The sequence below is a fragment of the Phytophthora sojae genome (genome assembly GCF_000149755.1).
Source record: "Phytophthora sojae unplaced genomic scaffold PHYSOscaffold_10, whole genome shotgun sequence".
Lineage (NCBI taxonomy): Eukaryota > Oomycota > Peronosporomycetes > Peronosporales > Peronosporaceae > Phytophthora > Phytophthora sojae.
Genome location: NW_009258124.1, coordinates 1,939,175 through 1,953,941, shown reverse-complemented (window position 1 = coordinate 1,953,941; position 14,767 = coordinate 1,939,175). Strand labels below are relative to the sequence as shown.

At 59.3% G+C, this 14,767-nt stretch overlaps 5 protein-coding genes across 5 annotated transcripts; 3 read left to right on the top strand and 2 right to left on the bottom strand.

Moving 5' to 3' along the window:
* Positions 1-1,334: 1,334 nt before the first annotated feature.
* On the top strand, positions 1,335-6,362 carry PHYSODRAFT_339570 (hypothetical protein; the record flags this gene model as incomplete). The annotated part of the gene is made up of 1 exon (XM_009537543.1): positions 1,335-6,362. The coding sequence occupies one exon, from the start codon at positions 1,335-1,337 to the stop codon at positions 6,360-6,362; it is 5,028 nt and encodes a 1,675-aa protein (XP_009535838.1).
* Positions 6,363-6,393: 31 nt separating this feature from the next.
* Positions 6,394-7,263, bottom strand: PHYSODRAFT_524983 (hypothetical protein; the record flags this gene model as incomplete). Its single annotated transcript, XM_009537542.1, has 1 exon — positions 6,394-7,263. The coding sequence occupies one exon, from the start codon at positions 7,261-7,263 to the stop codon at positions 6,394-6,396; it is 870 nt and encodes a 289-aa protein (XP_009535837.1).
* A 204-nt stretch (positions 7,264-7,467) lies between these two features.
* Positions 7,468-8,286, top strand: PHYSODRAFT_423896 (hypothetical protein; the record flags this gene model as incomplete). Its single annotated transcript, XM_009537541.1, has 2 exons — positions 7,468-7,616; positions 7,707-8,286. Coding segments are annotated over 2 exons (729 nt in total), but the record flags the coding sequence as incomplete, so codon positions are not given.
* A 300-nt stretch (positions 8,287-8,586) lies between these two features.
* Positions 8,587-9,984, top strand: PHYSODRAFT_525456 (hypothetical protein; the record flags this gene model as incomplete). Its single annotated transcript, XM_009537540.1, has 1 exon — positions 8,587-9,984. The coding sequence occupies one exon, from the start codon at positions 8,587-8,589 to the stop codon at positions 9,982-9,984; it is 1,398 nt and encodes a 465-aa protein (XP_009535835.1).
* PHYSODRAFT_355946 (hypothetical protein) lies at positions 9,976-14,331 on the bottom strand. Its single transcript, XM_009537539.1, has one exon. It carries the CDS (start codon positions 12,258-12,260, stop codon positions 10,449-10,451), a length of 1,812 nt encoding a protein of 603 aa, XP_009535834.1. The 5' UTR covers positions 12,261-14,331; the 3' UTR covers positions 9,976-10,448.
* Positions 14,332-14,767: the final 436 nt, after the last annotated feature.

Genomic DNA, 14,767 nt, shown 5'->3' with positions numbered 1-14,767 from the left:
AAGTGCGCCGTGGATACTGCGCCAATCGCCCGAGCCGTTTCTCGAGAGACAGACAGACCCAACTGTTTGAACTAGAGTCCGCCGTTCTCGAATTTTGAGGGACGACCAGAAGAAGTTTTCTGAGAACGCTAGGTGGCCCTAAGAATGAATGTAGGTACAAAAGCAGATAAATTGAGAAAAATGCCAATCCCGTACTGAGAAAAATACATAACCTGAGTTATGCGGGTTTTGTATCTATATCGTTTCCGGAGGGCTTACAGCTAAGTGCGATTCTGAGTGTGTTTGGATGCCTCCCAAATCCTAGATGAGCTGTTCGCGGGCTCCGCAAGAAACCTCGTGTCGTTTCGAGCGCATGACGTGGTGCGTCCCGGGCTCCAGCCCCAGGCTCTGTCAGCGACGGCGAGAGCGTCACGGACATGCGCAAACACCCGCATTCACGGGGCAGCTTCAACACGTTGCCCCTGGCCGGCCAGCAGGAACGTTCCGCGTGGCCCGGCCCTCGAGTTGAGCTAGCATACGGAGAGGCCGGCGCGGGCCAGCGGGGCGCCGCCGTTGCCGCGGCCCACAAGAAAACTTGCTGAGACCGAGGCGCGCCTCGCTTGCTCATGCGGCCGCAGCTATCATCATCCATTGTCGTCTACAGAGCAGACCGTCGAAATCTATCGGCTTCGTCGCAGGTTAAAAGACGGGTGGCAATTTGCCATGGAAACCAGACCCGGCCTGGGGTGTTCGCAGTCAACTGCAGTAGGGAGAGATAGACCTTACCTCTGTGGGAATGCTTCCCTGACCCTGCAGATCGGCGCGCCATCACGTACTGGTGACTTTGTTCAGATGTCAGCAATGTGGGCAAAAAGAAATGCGTCTCGGAATGCTTTTCCTCAATTCGCATGCATGCATGCAGGCGATAATGATACACATCGCCCCAATACGCCGGCCAGCACTTCGAGACGAGTTCACACATGGGTAGTAGGAAGTCAAAGTCCACAGTCATGCGGACACTACATCGAAGTGAGCAACGCACTGCGCCAAATAGGCTTGGTATGAATCCCCGCTGTGCTTTATTTTTCTCAACACTTAAAAACACCATAGCTAAGTCGCTACGATTCTTCAGTCATGGGGCGGTGCTGTTAGCCGCACAGACAAGACAAGCCTCCGACCCGAGTCGTTGTGGTTGCGTACTCGCTTAGTCAAAGAGCATGCAACAACAAAAGCATGTGAAGAGTTGAAGGTTTTCACCTGACGTTACCGTTTTCAGCCGGAATGTCACTATCACGAGGTTGTCACTTGCATTTTTGTACCCAAGTTGACCTGCCATCATTTCCGCAATTTCCGCCATGGAGGCCGCGCTGTGGGAGCATCAGCGGGAGATCGCGGCCGTGGCGCGCCACCGCAGCGTGCTGGTGAGCAGCGTGCAGCCCGTGGGCAAGAGCTTCCTGAGCTGCGCGCTGCTGTGCGAGGCCGCCGCCTCCCGCCCGCAGCAGCTGGCGCTGGCGCTGGCCGCGTCCACTGCGGATCGCGCGGGTCTGCAGACGCAACTGGCGCGCCTGTGCGGCCTGCGCGTGCTCAACAGCGACGACAGCGCGTCGTGCGCGCCCAAGCCAGGCGGCAGCAAGTGGCTGGAGGACCAGGCCTTCGCGCGCGACCAGCTACGAGCCGCGCGCGGCCAGATCGCCGTCCTCTCGCCGCTGATACTGCAGGAAACGTTACGTAGAGGCGTCCTGACGCTGAGCGACGTGGAGCTGCTGGTCGTGGAGGACTGGGACCTCGTGCACGCCGAGCTGCCGTCCTTCTTCAAGCTGCTGACGGGACTCATGGACGAGATGCCGAGCGCCGACACGCTGCGGATCTTCGCCACGTCCAAGCTGCCGGCGTCCAGGATGGACTGGAGCCCGGTGACGAACCCGCTGCTGAAGCACATCCATGTGTTCAATATGCTGCCGGTGCTGTCGTCGGCGTCCTTGGAGCCGAGTTTCCCTCCGGTGCATTGCGAAGTGTTTAAGAATGAGGTGATGGGAAGTAAAGAGGAGGAAGCTGGGAGTGTGAGAGACTTTCTGCTGGGAGCCAACAGTAAGAAGGTGGACCTGGTGCACGTGTTTCGACTGGAGTTGGAGCTTGGCAACTCGGCGGCGGTGTATGATGAAAAGAAGAAGCAGGACAAGGTGAACAGGTTCATCCAGGACGCGGAGTCCGTGAAGGAGCATCTGGGGGAGTGGTGTCTCTGGAAGTTCGTGGAGCTGGAGCTGCAGGTTAATCTGCAGGCGTGTATTGTCGATGACCCGGACAACGTTAATAACAGGAGAAAGCGGAAACAACAAGGTAACGAAGAGGAAGTGGACGATCGGATGAATGGGGAGGAAATCGAAAGTGACGCCGGAAATGAAGCAGAGGATGGGGAAGTGGGGGAAGACGACGCTGAAATGATGGACGTGAACAGTGCTGCGGACAGCAACGGCCAAGATGACTCCAAGGATGCGAAAATAAACCGTCTGATTGCCAGGTTTATAGGGCCCAATGTCGAGATCGACGAGAGTACAAGGGTCAAGATTCGACCTATCCTGAAGGTATTGGCGTGGCTGGCCACCCAGTCGGCACTTTGCGGAACTCAAAAGGCCTCGCCGCGGCTGCTGAAGACTGCGGAGGTGGTGCGGAATCGATTCGCGAATTCTCCAGGACAGAAGGAGATCCGAGCGTGGGTGTTTCTTGAAAGGAGATGTCACTGCCGCGTCGTTGCTGAGTACTTCACCGCCGCGTTTGCAGGCATGGGCTTGCCGCCTAGCTGCTGCATGCTTGGTAGCAGCAATGCCCGCATTTCTGGAGCTCTTCGGTTTTCGTCATTTCTGAAGGTGATGAAGACGTTTACAAACTACAAGACGAAGATCATGGTGACGACCTCGGTGTCCAAAAGTTCGCAGAAAATGTGCATGGCTCCACCGCCGTGCGACCTTGTTGTGGTCATGAACGAGTTGCTGGAGCCCAATAAACTTTACGAGTTTGGGAAGCGAGCAGATGCTTCCAAGGGGTTCATCAAGTACATCACGGAAGACACGATGGTGGCTCGGAAGAAGTTTGAGGGACTACTCCGCAAAATGCAGGAGTTCATTCGTCTTGAGCAAGAAAACAACCAAGTTCATCCATCGGCATCTCAGCCAGCGCTTACGCCTTCGAATTCAAATGGTAGTTTACAGATGCCGCCACCCACAGCATCGTCGACCGAAGCCACACCGGCCTCTGTCAGCTCAACGCTAGTCTCTTTGCAGGCAGAAAGTCGGAACGCTGTCATTCCGAAGAGGGTGCAACCTGTGGTGAATCCGTACGAGATAATTAATCGTGACACGGGTGCGATTTTGAACGTGACGAACAGCGTCTCGTGCCTCAGCAAGTTTTGTGACACCCTTCCCGGCCTGGATACGTACGATCGCCGCCCACAGTACATCGTGAAGCGTATCTCTATCGTAAAGCACATGGCTCCGTCCCTGAAGCGATCTAAGAAGAAGCTTCTGAAGTATAATGCGAAGCTGACGGACAAGATCGATGTATTGAAGGCAGAGGCAGAGCAACGCGCTAATGAAGCGGCTGAGGAAAATGTGGATGAAGATGAGGGATCCGGCACTGCCACGACCGTCGTCCAGGATAATCGCTTTCACTATTCAGCTACGTTAAAGTTACCAGGGGTTTTGGGTATTCGGAAGCAACTGCATTCCCAGCAGGTGGAGACACAGGATGAAGCGAAGGGTATCGTCGCGTTCAAGGCGTGCCAAGAGCTGATAAAGAAGGGTTTGCTGGACCGCCACTTCCGTTCGAAGCTTCTGGACGACCAAGTGGCTACAATTCACAAGGATGAAAACGGAGCAGGAGCAACCGCCAGCAATGGTGCACCTTCCAAATCCGACGACACAATTGTGATTGGCGAGAACGACGAAGCTCCCGAGCAACACGCACAACTGGCCGATCTGTCGACGCAGTCGTCGTATGACTTACCGCCTGTGAGTGCGGTTGAGTTGAGTTTGAGACCGATTCGTAGCTTGACGAAAGAAGCTGCCATCAGCAGCGAAGAAGGCGAAGAATGGTCCACGACGATGTGTTTTTATGGTCTCAGCGGCGCACACTACGCTATCTTGGCGACTAATGAGCTGTACACCGGGAACACCAACACGGGATGGCGATACGATTTTGCTACGAGTGGAGTGATGACACCGGAGATCCAGCCGATAACGCTCGCTGAGCGACCACTGAAAATTACCCTAACAAAGCAAGAGCTGCACGATGTACTGCACTTCCACTTGGTGGTCATGCGCCTCGCGTGTATGGGTGTACAAGACGCGGTGCGCGATGTCGACATTTCGAGTGATAACGTGTGGAACGAGTTCTCTGAGCAAAACGATAAGGGATACCTGGTTGTTCCTAGTATTCTGGACGAGACGAAGCAGCCACCAACGCTGTCACTGGACTGGGAGTACGTACGTGACATCATTGGGAAACCATTGCTCGAGCCACTGTGGCCTCTACCCTCAACTTGCACAGCAGAGAACACCGCAGATACGACAGAGGAATGGATCTGCGTGCCAACATATCGTCTGAATGCGAGTTACGTCGTGCAAGCGTTTACCGACAAAACAGTGGATGATATACGAAAGGAGTATTTAGCGGACGACAAAGCCTGGGCGACTCACTTGAAAAAGGGGAAATCCACCCCAGGTAATCCGATCCTAGGTCGATGGCATACTCGTCAGCAGCTCGAGGAAGCAGATGCAGAGCAGCCACTGATTCATGGCGTTCAAGTGCCCCCTATCGTCCCTATCATCCGGCGGGTCATGCAGCGCAACAACGACGAAGGAAGCGTCGCGCAATACAAGACCAAGTTTAACGAACGCTTGCTCGTCCCGCAGTACACGTCGCGCCTGCGACTGACTAAGAACCGCTTCTTCGATGCAATGGGACTCGTTCCGCTTCTCTACGAGTTCGAACGCAAGTGTCAGATCTCGCATCTGATGGGGAAAATCGGTCTGGAGCTCGACATGGTGTTGCTGGATGACGCGACCACAAAGCCTGCTTACGAGCGGCTTGAAATCCTCGGGGACACGTTCCTAAAACTCGAGACCTCGTGGTACATGTACGAGCAGCGGAAAGACATTTCTCAAGAGGGTCAGTTGACGCAGCTTCGTCGCGACATCATTCGAAATGACCGACTCAACCAGTTCGCGCTAGCGGCACGCCTTCACCACTACATCTTGTACCCAGCCGAAGTGGAGCAACACCCCTTCCAGTGCTGGAAGCCGTCGTGTATGGGCAAGACTCCCGACCCCGTGGTGGCTCCATCGAAGTGGATTGCTGACGTGTTGGAGGCAATTACTGGAGCGTATCTTGTTGGTCAAGGAGAGAAGGGAGCGCGATACTTCCTCAAATGGATTGGTGTCAGTGTCCTTGAGCACCCGTCGACCAACTTCGCACGACCCTTTTACCCAGACTGTTTCCCCAATGAGCTGTATGACGCGGCAATGACTTCTCGTCGAGGAGTGGAGCACCCACTGAGCATGAATTTCAAAGTGCCGCAATTCGAGGATCTACCCAAGCGACTCATGCTCCTTCAGCAACGACTGAAGTACACATTCCGGAACAAGCGCTTGCTGCTTGAGGCAGTAACACACCCATCGGTGGGTCAATTAGTCCTTCACATCGACCAAATGGATGCGAATGGTAGCGACGCTGATCAGGCGGCTGAAGGCGGTGACATTGAGGTGATGTCGCGCACGCAAAAGAAGAAGAAGACGGTTTGGAAGGGTGACTATGAGCGGTTAGAGTACCTGGGCGATGCTCTGATCGAGTACCTGACGCTATCGTACGCGTTCCTGAAGTACGACAAGTGGCTACCGGGTTCTCTATCGCAGTGGAAGAGCGCTACGGTGTCAAATGATGCGCTAGGCAAGACGGCTTTGGCATGCTTTGGTGTAGACGAGTGTATTTTCGCCGGCACCGTTCGTATCGACCGGGAGACAATGGAGCGCGTTGCCAACATTGAGCGGAAATACGCCCAGGCCGAATCGAACACTGGTCTGAGCCCAGCGTTTGAAGCTGTTGAATTATCAAAAAGGCAGAAGGCGAGGGGCAAGAGCGCGTCAAGTGGAGGCAACAACCACACGCTGCCGAAGATGTTTGCCGATGTGTTCGAAGCGCTCGTTGCTGCAGTGTTCCTGGATTCAGGTAAGGACCTCCAACTCATCCGAGATGTGTTCATGGGTCCCCTGCTGGAAACTGTGGGGCAAGATGCCTACGCTTATGTGTGTCGCGAGAGCGGGCTGTCCATGGACAACGGCGGTGATGAGTTAATGGAGGACTTGGCGTTCTCGAGTGATGAGGAAGACTAAGGTATGGACGGGAAATGAATCTTATAAACGGTTAATCGCTTTTTGCTTTGATGTGAGATTCGGCGTCGTCATATGTGGGCTGGAAATACAGGAAGACGAAGTGACCGAAGGCGATCCCAAGCGCAAGTTGTTCGATATACCCCGCCGCCTCACATAGCGATCGCAGTGCTGGAGAAGACACGCTCATGGCACTGACCCCGGCTGCAGCGAAGAATAGTGTGCCGAGAACGAGGTTCTTTGAGCCCAGGTATCCCGGGACGCGCTTCCACTTGGTCGGCCACGGCTCGCAGAAATGCACTTGGTACGCGCGCCCGAAGATCGCGTTGGTGATGCAGACTGAGCTGTATCTCGCCACAAAGAGAGCGTTGAGGAACGAGGCAGCGACTTCGTCTCGCGAGTCCTGAAGAGCAAGTGGCTTGGCCTGCGAAGCCGCAGCCTGGAACCCCGAGCCAGTCGAAGAGCGGAACGGCGACAGCACCTCGTGCAGACACGTCTGGGCCATCTTCCAGCAGATCAAGCTCAGGATGCAGAGGCACAAGGTCGGGATGGTGCGCGTCTTGGAGAGCACTCGTCGGCGGTACAGGAAGATCACGAGGCCGCACTGCAGCCCAAGCTTGGACAGATGCTGGAGACTCTCGGACGACGCAGCCGACGCCACCCGCGCAGCGAAGCTGGGCTCGGACGTGCCAGCAGCTTGGAGTCGTGCCTGTGTCAGCAGTTGTGCGAGCACCGCCAGGTCTTCGCTGGAGTTCAAGCTCTCGAGCCACCGCAGCACGCTGCTGAATCCCCGACGGGTCTGGAAGGACGCCGACGGGAAGACCGAGTGCTTGAGCTCGTGGAACTCGAGCGTCGGCACGTCCAGCACCGCGTACAGGTACGCGCAGCCACAGACCATGGTCATGAGCAGCAGCGGCACGCGGAACCGCGCCTTAACGACAGGAGGCTGCATTGCACTAAAGGGTAGCTAGCAATAAGTAGGCGTTAATGTGAGGCGTCCGTTTTTTTGGGGGGTCACTTCAACTTGCCGGTCTTAACGTGAAAGTCGCGCTCGATTGGCTGGAAATGTCAAGTTTCAGGTTACGACTAGCGCATCCCTTCCCCTCTTCCAGAGCCGACAATGCTGCGAGACGTGCGGGTGCACGAGCTCGGGCGCGGCGAGCTGGACGCGGCGGCGCTCGGCCGCCTGCAGCGCGTCGTGAGCCGCAGCGCCTTCGTGGCCATCGACACGGAGATGGGCGGCGTCTCGTGCCACGAGTGCGTCGCGTAGCGAGCGTCCTCTCGTCTCGTGCCTCTCACTTGCGTCTCCTAACGCTCGCTCTGTCTGTGTCTGCTCTGCGTGTGCAGCACGCCGCGCCCCAGCGTCATGGACTCGATCGACGAGCGCTTCGCCCAGTACCGGGAGAGCGCCAGGCAGTTCCCGCTTGTGCAGTTCGGGCTCAGCGTCTTCCTCTGGGACGCCGACGCGCGCGTGTTCCGCGTCGAGACGTACCAGTTCCCGCTCTTCCCGGTCTTCCACGAGAAGGTCTTCGGCCACGGCAGCAGCAGCAATGCGGCCAATGGATCCGCGGGTGCAGGCGCGTCCGCGTGCCCCGACAGGAGGTTCCTGGTGCAGGCCAAGTGTCTGCAGTACATCCGCGCGCACGGCTTCGACCTGAACGCGTGGATCGACCGCGGCATCGGCCACTTGTCCCACCACGAGCAGCAGCAGGAGCCGTGCAAGTCGGCGCTGGAGAGGTCGGCCCGGCCCGAGATCCTGCGCAAGTTCGACCCGCAGCAGCCGGCGCTCATCACGGACGAGACCCAGGCCTTCCTGGACCAGCTCGCGGCCAAGTTGAAGCAGCGGCTCGCGGCGTTCGATGATGCGGGCAGGGAAATTGTGGTGGGGCGAGGGGCTGGAACGATGCAGGACAACGGCACGAGGCGTCGCGGACGACGCGGGGGCAAGAAGAACAAGAAGAAGAACAACGGACGCAACAAGCGGAGGGGGGATCGCGATCGCCCCACGCCGCCCGGCAGCACGACGAGCAGCAACCTCAGCGGGAAGGAGGAGCCTATGGACCAACCGGCTCAACAGGCTGAAGATGAGTTGGCCAAGGAGGAAGATATCGAGGAGGAGGAGGAAGAGGAGAGGGGGCAGCAGGAGCTGGAGCCGGAGCTGGCTGAAGAGGAGCTACAGCGAGTTGAGGACGGCAACCTCGAGCCGGACGAGGAGTCTGTTGCTGCTATGAAGCGATTTCTATTGGCACCAGTACCTGCAGACCCGACGTACGGCCCGTGTGGTGCGTACGTCACGGAGCCGCTTGCACCGTTCCGTCGTCACGCGCTGGTGCAGTATCTGCGCAAGATCCTCCCGGGGTCGCTAGCGCTCGACTGCAAGGTGGACAATGTGGACGACGAGGACGTTGTACGCAACCCGTGGAGGCGTCGCGTTCGTATCATCGCCGCGCGCTCCAAGTGCCAACGGGAAGCACTGTTGCTGGCGGACCAGCAGCTTGCGGACGACGAAATGCGCGAGCGGAATCTGAGTCTGATTGGGTTCACGGCTGTGCTGGATGCGATCGTCGCCGCGCGCAAGCCCATTGTTGGACACAACATGCTCCTCGACCTGATGCAGTGCTACGAGAAGTTCCATGGACCGTTGCCGGCGCGCTGTGCCGAGTTCCAGCGCGAGTTGCATGCCTGGCTAGGCGCAGGGGGCGGCGTCTTTGATACTAAGACGCTTGTCGACTATGCGATGCAGAAGGTGGACTCGTTCGCTACCCACTTGGCGCACACTGCGCTCGAGAACTGCTTCGAGGTGCTATCGAAGCACCCGTTCTACGGCCCGGAGGTTCAGAGCGCGCAGCCAAGTGTGAGGGGTGTTGATGCCGCCCGTGAGTATGGAGCTGAGCTCATGGGCTCGTCTCAAGCGCCGCTCCAGGCGCATCAAGCAGGCTACGACGCGTTCATGACGGGGTTCGTGTTCCTCCGTGTGTGCTCGGGTCTTGGGGTCTCGAACGAGTCCATTGCGTCGTTGGGGAGATCCTCGCAGCGGCCTGAGAGCAAATCGAAGCGCGCTGATAATGCACTGGAGAGTCTTCGCAACGTCCTGTTCGTGAGCCACTTTCTGCCGACCTACGTGTTGGATCTGCCGGGGCCGTTCCCACAGCCGACACCTACGCCGTCACGCTCTCGATTTGTACGCATGAAGCTCACTCGCACGCGCGCGCCCGTGGCTGCAGGGGCCACGCCACTACCGAACGGCGCGGGCAACAACTCGTGTCCTGCACTCAAGACGTTCCACATCAAGCACTGTGTGGGGTGGGCTCTGAATCTGCAGTCGGCGACCAGGCTGGTGAACGTGCACTGGGAGGGACAGCAGTGCGTGTATGTGGAGCTGCCGTCTGCGGAGGCTGCCGAGCAACTATTGGCAGTGCGCGCGCAAACGAAGGAGTGCTGGGGCTCCGCGAACGACCCGATGCCGTCAATTGGCTGCGTCGACTTGGATCGGTGCCCGGCAACGTACGACTGCGCGGAGATGGAGGCAACGGCGACGGACTCGGCGCCGCCACCACTCGCGCAGCCCATCAGTGATGACGAGAAGGCTCGCAGGAAGCGCAAGAGCTGCGAGATGGCGCAGTGAAGCTGCTCTACTTAAGTACATGTAGTTGAAGGCCTGCGCCAGTGCTGTGCTGTAGTCGCTGTAGCTTCAGCTGTGTACATAGTTGACATCGTGTCAATGTGGGAAACCAATGAAGCTCAGCCGCACGATCGGGTCATGCATGCAATCACTATCGTCGTATCCAGATACATGTAGTGTGCTTCGAAGGAGGCGACCAAGTGCAAATGCGTTTGAAAGCCAAAACATCAACGTTTTGCCTTGCAAGACGCTTGCAATGGCAATGACAAGCAGTTGATGAAAGGCAACGAGGTGCATGCGCGGGTTGATAAAGCAAAGAAGCCATTGATTGTCTTCGACTCTATGGTTCTCGTGATAGATAATGGAACTCCACGCCTACACCGAAATGAAGATACGAAGCATGAGCTCTGCTGCTCGTGCTCGCGCTCCCTAATACTGAATGTCTACCTAGCCGCTCGCCAACCCTTTTACAGCACGGGGGTCACTGCGCCGTTGATCTGGCACGACACCTCCAGGAACACCTGGTCGGAGCTGGCGCCGTTCGGGAAGGCGGCCGAGCGCTGGTCTTTGGAGAAGGCGCTCAGCGGGTAGAGGAACGTGACCGACTGGTCGTGCTTCTCCAGCAGCTTGTCGTTAGACGCGGTGGCCGCGTTGGCGGCCATCGTGGGGAACAGCGCGCCCGTGGACATGCCCTTGCGGATCGTGCTCATGTCGGCCACCGAGCGCCGGGTCACCTCGTTCTTGCCGTTCAGCACGGTGAGCAGCACCTGGTTCTTCTCGTTCCAGAGCTTCGTCAGCTTCTCGTACAGGCGCGAGGTCATCGACACGGGCTTGACCGTCGTCTTGGTCTCGGGCATGTGCTCGTCGTCGCCTTCGACGTCGCTGTGGCCGAACTCGTCGCTGTCGGCGCCGAACCAGTTCGTGTCGGCCAGGGCCGGCGCGAAGGGCTCGTCCACGGGGTAGACGAACTCCTCGATCAGGTCGGTGTCGAAGCTCATGCCCACGTCCTCGAGCTCCTTGGGCGAGTCGCACGAGCCGGACGAGTCCGTCACGTCCGAGGCCGCGGACGGCGAGTTAGCCGGCTGCTGGGCGGGGGGCGAGCGCGACTTCTTGTCGGCCGTGACGGCCACCGCGGCCGCGGCCGCCGCGCTGGCGGCGGAGGCCGTCCACGAGGACACGTCCTGGAAGTCCTCCCACGACGTCTTCTCGAGGCACGCGACGATGCGCGAGGCGATGCTCATCTGCGAGAGCTCCTTGACGGGCACGGCGTTGAACATGGACGAGAAGTTGCTGCCGCTCGTGACGTTGGCCACCGACTCGCTCTGGCCGCAGAACGTGACCGAGAACATCATGGCCATCATCATGGCCAGGTTCTTCTTGGCCGCGTGGATCTCGTGGTGCGACTGGGTCTGGGCCTGCGCCTTCTGGCGCTGCTCCTCCTCGGCCAGCGCGGCGGCCACGGGGTCTTCGCTGATGGGGCTCAGGCCGTAGGCGGCCAGCGGGGACTCGTCCAGGTCGCAGAGCAGGTCCTCGCCCACCATGGCGTCGTCCATGTCCTCGAGGCACGCGGCCCAGTCCACGGCCGGCTCGTCCTGCACCACGATGGGCTCCTGCGGCGCGGCCACCACCGCCTCGACGAGCTCGGGCTCGGCCTTGATGCGCGGCTCCACCAGGGCCACGCTCTCCTTGCGCACGAGCTGCTGCTTGAGCTGCTCGCTCTCGACGGCCATGGCGGCCAGCTGCTCCTGCAGCGCCTTGAGCTCGCGCTCCTTGGCCTGGAGCTGGTCCTCGAGCTGGCCCACGTACGCCTTCTTGCGTTCGCGGTGCAGCTGCGCCGACATGCGGTTGCGGATGAGGCGGCGCTTCTTCTTGGCCTCCTTCGAGTCCGGGTCCAGGTGCTCCAGCTGCGCCTCCATGGCGCGCAGGCGCTCCTCGCCGCTCGGGTCGAGCGCGGGCTCCGTCTTGAGCTTCTTAGTGGACGGCGCGGCGGCGGCGTCCGCGGCCTCCAGCGGCTTGCGCTTGTCGCGGCGCGCGTTTACGCGGGCCATGCGCTGCGCCTTGCCCGACTGCGCGTCGTCCGAGGAGGACGAGGCCGACGACGCGGGGGAGGCCGGCGGCTCCAGCTTGATCAGGCGCTCCGACGGTGCGGCGGCGGCCGGCGGCAGGCGGATCTGGTCCACGGGCTGTACGGCGTCCGGCTTGCGGGCACCGGCAGTGCCGGCGGCGGCGCTTCCGGCGTTGCCGGCGTTTTGCCAAATGTTGCGGATGAAGTCTGTCATGGCTGTGTTGTGTGGTGGTGTGTTCTCTATCGTCTTCTTCTCTTGGTTAAGTGTGTGTTTAGAAGGAAATGGCGAAGTGTCTAAAGCGACAGGGGGGGAGAAGAGAGGCAAAAAGTTAGAGACTTCTACGGTACGGCGCTGGCGACACAAAGCGTTTCGCGTCTCGGGGGACGCAAGGTGCCGTTGGACGGATGGGTGGAGGCCATACCTTGCTACTTCCTGCTCTGGTCTACGGCGGTGAAATATCGCCCTGGCGCTCTTCCTAGTGCTCGACTTGCCTCCTCCGTGGCCTTTTCCCTTTTGACCGCTGGGTGCGGCCGTGCGCTAGCTTTGATTTGCGTGCGCCCCCCGCACCGGCTTCGCCCAGGTAATCCAGAGGGCAGATAATAAAACCTCGCCTTTTCGGATCCAAGCGCAGAGCCGGGCGCATCAAATCCCATTTTCGAAAAACGCAGAGCTCAATTTCGGTCGTGGTTGGACGGACAAGGCGGACGTTCCGACCCATGACAGCCACGCGATTGTTCCGTGCAGCGTTTCCGCCAGAAACTCAACAGGGTCAGAGAAGCACATTCGATGGATCCTGACTACATGTAGGTAGACGTATGAAGCGGCCGGACTTCCGGAAATCGCTGAAGCAGGGCATATAGCAGATATTGCGACAGCTTTTCCTCGCATTCGCGTTGCAGCGCAAGATTTGCCGGTCAGCGGCAGCGCGGCGATCTTCTTCTAACATTCGTGCCCATTTCAACTTTAAAAACCAGCTCATTTTCGGAAAATGGGCAGTGGCACGACCGACGACCCGCCTTCCAGAAGCGAGGTTTTTCACAAGATACGCTGACTTTCTTCCACAAATTCGAGGCAAAGATCGCAAATGGCCGGTGGCCACCGGCTGGCTGGCGCCAGCAGCATCCATGCCGTGCCATGCCATGTCGTGCCGTGCCTGCTTGCCGGCGCCGGCTGCGGCAGCACGCAGCAGTCCTCTCCATCTGCGGCGAGCCCCACATGCGGCGCGCGCCATGATCACTCTCGCTGCCTTTGCGCGCTCAACCCAGGGGCTGGCCAGCAGGCCCGTCTTTCACAAGAAAGTTCCTGCCTGCGACCAGAGTGATGTTTGTTGCGTTGTCAAGCTCCCGGGCGCTCGTCGGATCGTGCGACAGCGCTGCACGACGCGGCAACACCTGCCTGCCGGTGCCGAGCTCAAGCTCAAGGCGAGGCTCACAGCTTACGATCCCGGACGCCGGCAGCGTTTGCACGGGGATTTTTTCAGCTTTGCTTATCCTCTTGGTGCATGGCGTGCGCTGCTCGCTTCCGCCCAGATGGTGGCGATTTCCATGGGGGATTATAGTGCTCGGCGCTCCAGGGCGTGAACGGAGAGAGGCAACAACACAAGGCTGAGAATTGAGGAGGAGGATCGCAGAGCGCCGGCCGCGATGGGGACGCACGCAGCAGGAAGCCGCCGGCAACGCGAGCTTGGGGCGTCGCAGCTCAGGTCGGCGCCGCCGCCGCGCTCGCTCGCCTGGCTGCGAGTGTGTCCATCTTGGTGTGCGGACGACGGCACGACCGCCGCTGGCCCCGCACAAGTTACTCGAACTCGACGACAACGTGCTTCATGCCGTCGTCCGTGGCGCCTTCTTCGCCGCCATTTGCTGGACGCCTCGGTGGGCGAGAACGAGCGAGCTCGGGCGAGCTTTTGCCTCGTCAATTGAGATCCGCGCGCGCGCTGCAAGTCGATCGCAGCCCCAAGCACCGGCGCCGGGGCTCGTCTCTGGCGGTCAAGTGAGTGCGTCACCTTCGGCGCCGCCAGCGGGATTCCCGCCCAAAGGAGTTCAAATCCGCCGCCACCTCAACATGCACAGCCGACGGGGCGATCGCGTGTCTTGCTCGTCGTCCTGCGCTCGTCCGGTTCAACGTGGATCCTTGGCCCGGGCAGGTGGCCGTGGCCGGTCATCGCCACTGCGCAGACCCGGCGCAGAGGGCCAAGTCGAGCATTGAGAGCGCTGTAGCTTGGGCAGCTTGCACTGCAACGTGCACGCCGAGGCAAGTCGCTCCCAGTCTCTGCGCACCTGATCTCTGCTGCCCTGAGGTCGAAGCGGGTACAATAGCCAACCCGCACTTCGACGCAAAAACCCGCTTGCTCCAGCGGCATCGCGGTCGTGCCTGGTCAGCAGACTGCACTGCTGGCAGCAGTGCACGATAGCAGCAGACGTGCGACTTGCCTGCTGACCTACGGCCAGGCAAGTCCTGCGTCGCAGCAACCAGCAACAGCATACACGCAGAGATTGTTAGACATTGTAAAGTAAGACTTGGCTTAAGAATGAAGCGCCTCAGCGAGCAGTTAAACGGCAATGCACCAAGTAGACCTGCACGAGGTATACTGTAGCACATGTACTATAGCACCGAGCGCTGTCGCCTTCCAACTCACATATTAGAATGTACTCCAATGCAAACTGCGTCTCGCCCCGCGAGTAACGCAGGAAACATCAGGGCTTTTGAGTAGGATGCAAGCC